This window comes from Agelaius phoeniceus, chromosome 9, assembly GCF_051311805.1.
Source record: "Agelaius phoeniceus isolate bAgePho1 chromosome 9, bAgePho1.hap1, whole genome shotgun sequence".
NCBI classification, from domain to species: Eukaryota; Metazoa; Chordata; class Aves; order Passeriformes; family Icteridae; genus Agelaius; species Agelaius phoeniceus.
The window spans coordinates 36,414,795-36,419,028 of NC_135273.1; the positions used below are offsets into that span (position 1 = coordinate 36,414,795).

At 47.8% G+C, this 4,234-nt stretch overlaps 1 protein-coding gene across 1 annotated transcript; it reads right to left on the reverse strand.

The window, feature by feature from the left end:
• Positions 1-208: 208 nt before the first annotated feature.
• LOC143694750 (uncharacterized) lies at positions 209-2,865 on the reverse strand. The gene is made up of 5 exons (XM_077182750.1): positions 2,828-2,865; positions 1,484-1,541; positions 1,141-1,390; positions 819-875; positions 209-570 (listed from the first exon to the last, which is right to left on the reverse strand). Exons 1-5 carry the CDS (start codon positions 2,863-2,865, stop codon positions 356-358), a joined length of 618 nt encoding a protein of 205 aa, XP_077038865.1. The 3' UTR covers positions 209-355.
• Between the last annotated feature and the right edge of the window lie 1,369 nt (positions 2,866-4,234).

Consider the following 4,234-nt stretch of genomic DNA (forward strand, 5'->3'; position numbering starts at 1 on the left):
GTTCCCTTCAGCGTGCTCAGCACAACCTTGAACTCCACAGGGCTGTGCAACTGGAGCAGCAGGACAGGGACCTTTGCAGCCTGAGCTGCCCTTGTTCCTCTCTGTCCCTGCACAGAACGCAGCGGGGAGGAGAACGGCAGCAGGGCCCTGCACATGCCCGGGCTCAGGTTTTGTGTCCCTTCAGCTCCACGGAGACGCGGCTCAAGTGAAAAACCCAAACTGTTTATTAAGGGAAAGCAAAGGGAAGGGGTGAGCTGGGAGATAAAAAAAGGGAGTGGGCAGGGCCTGAGGGCTGCAGGGAGGGAGCTGCCAACAGGGAGAGAGATGGCAGGAGCTCCTGGAGCTTCCCACAGGCTCAGCTCTGAGCAGCAAGAGCTGTGCCTGGAGCTCCAGCTGGTCCATCCTGCTCTGCAGGTGCTCTCATCTTCAGTGGGAACTGGAAATCGCCGATGGACGCCGGTGCATCTGATCCAGCAGATGAACAAAGTCCTGCAGATCTTCTCTCAAAGGTCAGCTGAATCAGTATGCTGAGGCAGGATGGGCTCTCATCTTCCCTCAGGGCTTGAAGAGCTGGAAGAGAGAGGAACAGAGCCACGCGCAGAGGCCAGATTGAGGGAATCCAAGGAAAGCCTCCTGTCAGGGCCATCCCAGCCGGCTCTTGCCATGGCTTCGGCCGGAAGGTGCTGGCCACGCATCGCCCACGTTTCCCTGACAGCTCTCCGGGCTCTGCCCCCGCCGCCCCTCCTCCGCACGGGGAGCAGAGCCCTCCGCAGCCCGGGCACGGATTGTAGCTCCGGGGCCAGGATGCCCTGACTCACCCTCGCTGAGGATCTGGAGCTCCTCCTTCTGTCCCTTCACGAGCACTCCGGCCAGCCCTGGCAAGACAGAGCCCGTGGCGGCGCCAGGCGGCACAGCTGCCCGACACGGGCGCTGCCAGCCCTGCGGCCGCACGCCCTCCTGCCCCGGCAGGGCTCCTGCCGGCCCCTGCCGCACGCTGCCGCCCGAGGGCACGGCTGGCTGCGGGAGGGCGGCGGCAGCGCCGAGGGCGGCCGGGGCTGCAGCGGCCCGGGCGCGGCTCCCGCTGCCGCCGGGGCAGCAGCCGGGCCGGGGGCGGGGAGGGGCGCCGGGCTCGGGGCTCACCGATGATCCCGACGGCCGCCTCTCGCACGCGCCTCTGCGGGCTCAGCAGGCGCGGCAGCGCCCAGCGCAGCTGCTCGGCCGCTCGGCTCTCGTCCTGCAGCAGCTGCGGGGAGCGCCGGCAGGAAAGGCTCGGCGCGGGCTGTGCCCCTCGGCCGGGCGTTCCCCGCGCCCAGCACCGGCCGAGCCGGCCCGCACGGCCCAGGCCAGGGAGCGGCGTGGGGGGCGCGGGCTGGCGGGCCCGGGGGCGGCGCTGGGCAGGGCCACAGCTGCCAGCCCCTCGCACCAAGCACCGGGCCTAGGGGGCTTCTCCAGCCTGCGGCTGGGGATCCCGGGCTGTCCTTACCAGGCGCTCGGCGAACTGCATCCACTGCCTCTTCATCAGCCGCTCCTCGAGGTCCCTCCTCCTCAGGAAGAAAAATTATATAATTATAACAGTAAAAATAAATATGGAAAATAGATAAATACAAAAATCTGTACTATATAGTATATTATTGTAACATAATAGATATAAATTATAATCTATTATACATATACAAAGATATTTAAATATAGATTGTAAATATAAAAATGTTAAATATACTTTTAAATAAATTTGGGATTTTTGCTTTTTAGTAGGTTCTGGGCTGGGTTTTTTTAAATAGTATAAATATAAATAATATAAAAATATAAATCCAAATATACAAGTATATAATTTTTATTCTGATATCTATAAATACTTATTATAAATAAATATAAGTAATAGAAATATATAATATAAAAATAGTATATCCGATATTCTATTAAAAGATATTCTCTATAATATATATAATATCTATAAATAAAATTAATTAAAAATATTAATGTAAATGTGAGTAATATGATGAGATGTAACATAGAATATAAATAACATTATCCGGAAATATAAATTATAAATATAAATGTGAATATGATATGAAAAAAATCTGTAAATATAGTTTAAAGGAAAGGGGTTTTATTTACATTCTAATTATAGAAATATATAAACAAGATATAAAAGTATAGATATAGAAATTTAAAACATAAATAAATATAAATAATAGGAAGAGGTGTAATATAGAACACAAATAACACTATACATTAGTATACGTTTGAAATATAAATCTGAATATAAAGATGAAAAATATAATTAAAAAATTAAAATACATTTTAAAAGAAAGGGCTTCATTTGGCTTTATTTGGGTAGAGGCAGGGGCTTTAAATAATGTAAGTGTTACAGAAGTAAAGATCTTAACACAGAAATATATAATCAATATATGAAGATATGTATAAAAATATATAAATAAATCTAAGTAATAGAAATAGATGTAATATAGAATATAAATTTTTATCTAAATAGAAAATTATAAATATAAATGTATAAATAAACGTTATACATCAATATACATTACAAATATAAATGTGTATATAAATATGAAAAATATAAACATAAAATATATTTAAATATTGATTAAAAGAAAGGGTTGGGAACTTTTTGGTTTTTGGTTCTTATTGGTTTAGAGGCAGGGTTTGTTGTTTTTTTTTTCCCGGCTGTTTTGGGGCATTTATTTCAGAGGAGTTTTTGGAGGGGATCGCCCCTGCTCTTATTTGCCGCCTTCCCTGCCCGCATTCCCCCCAGGCAGCCCGGGCTGGGGGGGCGCAGTGCTGCCCCCTTGTGGGCACAGCGCGGTACTGCAGCCCACCAGCGACAGGCAGCCGAGAGGCCGCCATCTTAGGAGTGGCGTGTCGCGGATGTTGTGGACTCGATTGACCTTCGGGCGAGGGGCGGGAGCGAGCGGCGGGCGGGGCGGGGTCGGTAAATGGCCGGGAGGGCTGAGGAACAGTCCGGAGTGCAAAGGGACACGATGGCCGAGAAGAATGGCTGGCACGGGGGCGGCCCGGCGGGGCCGGGTTCGGCGGGCAGCAGAGGCACGGTTGCAGCGCTCCGCGGGTCGGGGGCAGTGAGCGGGGACGGGCGAGCGGCTGCGGAGGCGGCTTTGCAGCGTGTTCAGCCTTGTGAGCAGAGAGCGCTGCGATATCGCTGGAATGGCACGGCTGCTGATTGCCTTAGTGCTCGTGGCTCTTCCTTCCACGCAAACAGATGGAGCGGCATCGCTGAGCAGTAAAACACAGCGATGGCCCGGAGAATGGCGAGCGCAAGGAACACCGGGCTGGATCCTTCTGATGGCACAGGTGCGATCTGCAGACTCACCCCCTTGTGCCCCTACCCTCCCGACCCCCAGGGGAAATGCTCTCCAGCCTCGAGCTGCTGAAAGACAAAACGTGTGATTTGACACTAGTGTTAAAAACACCAATCACTTGTTTTCAAAATTTTAAAAATTTAATAGTAATAAAATGGTTATAAAAATTGTAATACAATTAGAGTAATAATAATTTGGACAATTTTAATTAGGGCAATATGAGACAACAAATACAAAGAGTTATGGACGTCCGAGTACCTTTTTCTGGGCAGCACGAGCCGAAAAAGGACACCCGTTAACAAAGGATTAACCCTTAAAAACAACAGCCTGTTGCATATTCATACACTTCATCCATGATGCATAAATTCCATTCAAACACAGGATTCTGTCTGGTCATGGTCAACTTCTTCCTCTGAATCCTAACAGCGCCTTCGAGTCAGGAAGAAGTTTGTTTCTTCTGATAAGAGGGCCATAAATTTTTTTTTCTCTGAAAGATTTAGGTGTCCTGTGGCTGCTATCTCGCTGTGAGTCCTTTCTTTTAAAAATAGTATCCTACTAAAAATAGTTTCTATTTTAACAATTTTTATAACCTAAAACTATATTTAACACACTACTTAAGAGAATTAATACAGCATTACTTTCTAACACAACACATATAATATTCATTTTAATATTTGCGAAAAGCCAATCATAAAATACATGCATTTTTCACACTAGGATCCAGAAAAGGTTTCTGTTTAGATTAGCAAATGCCTCAATTGTTCTTGGTTGCATCCTATGATCAGTTTTAGGCAGTGACTTTATACTGCTTGTCGGATTTTCTTGTGCAATGGTAAGAAAATAGGCAGCTCTGATACTGGTTTCACTTTTTTTCTACTTCATGTTCCACGTGATGCTTT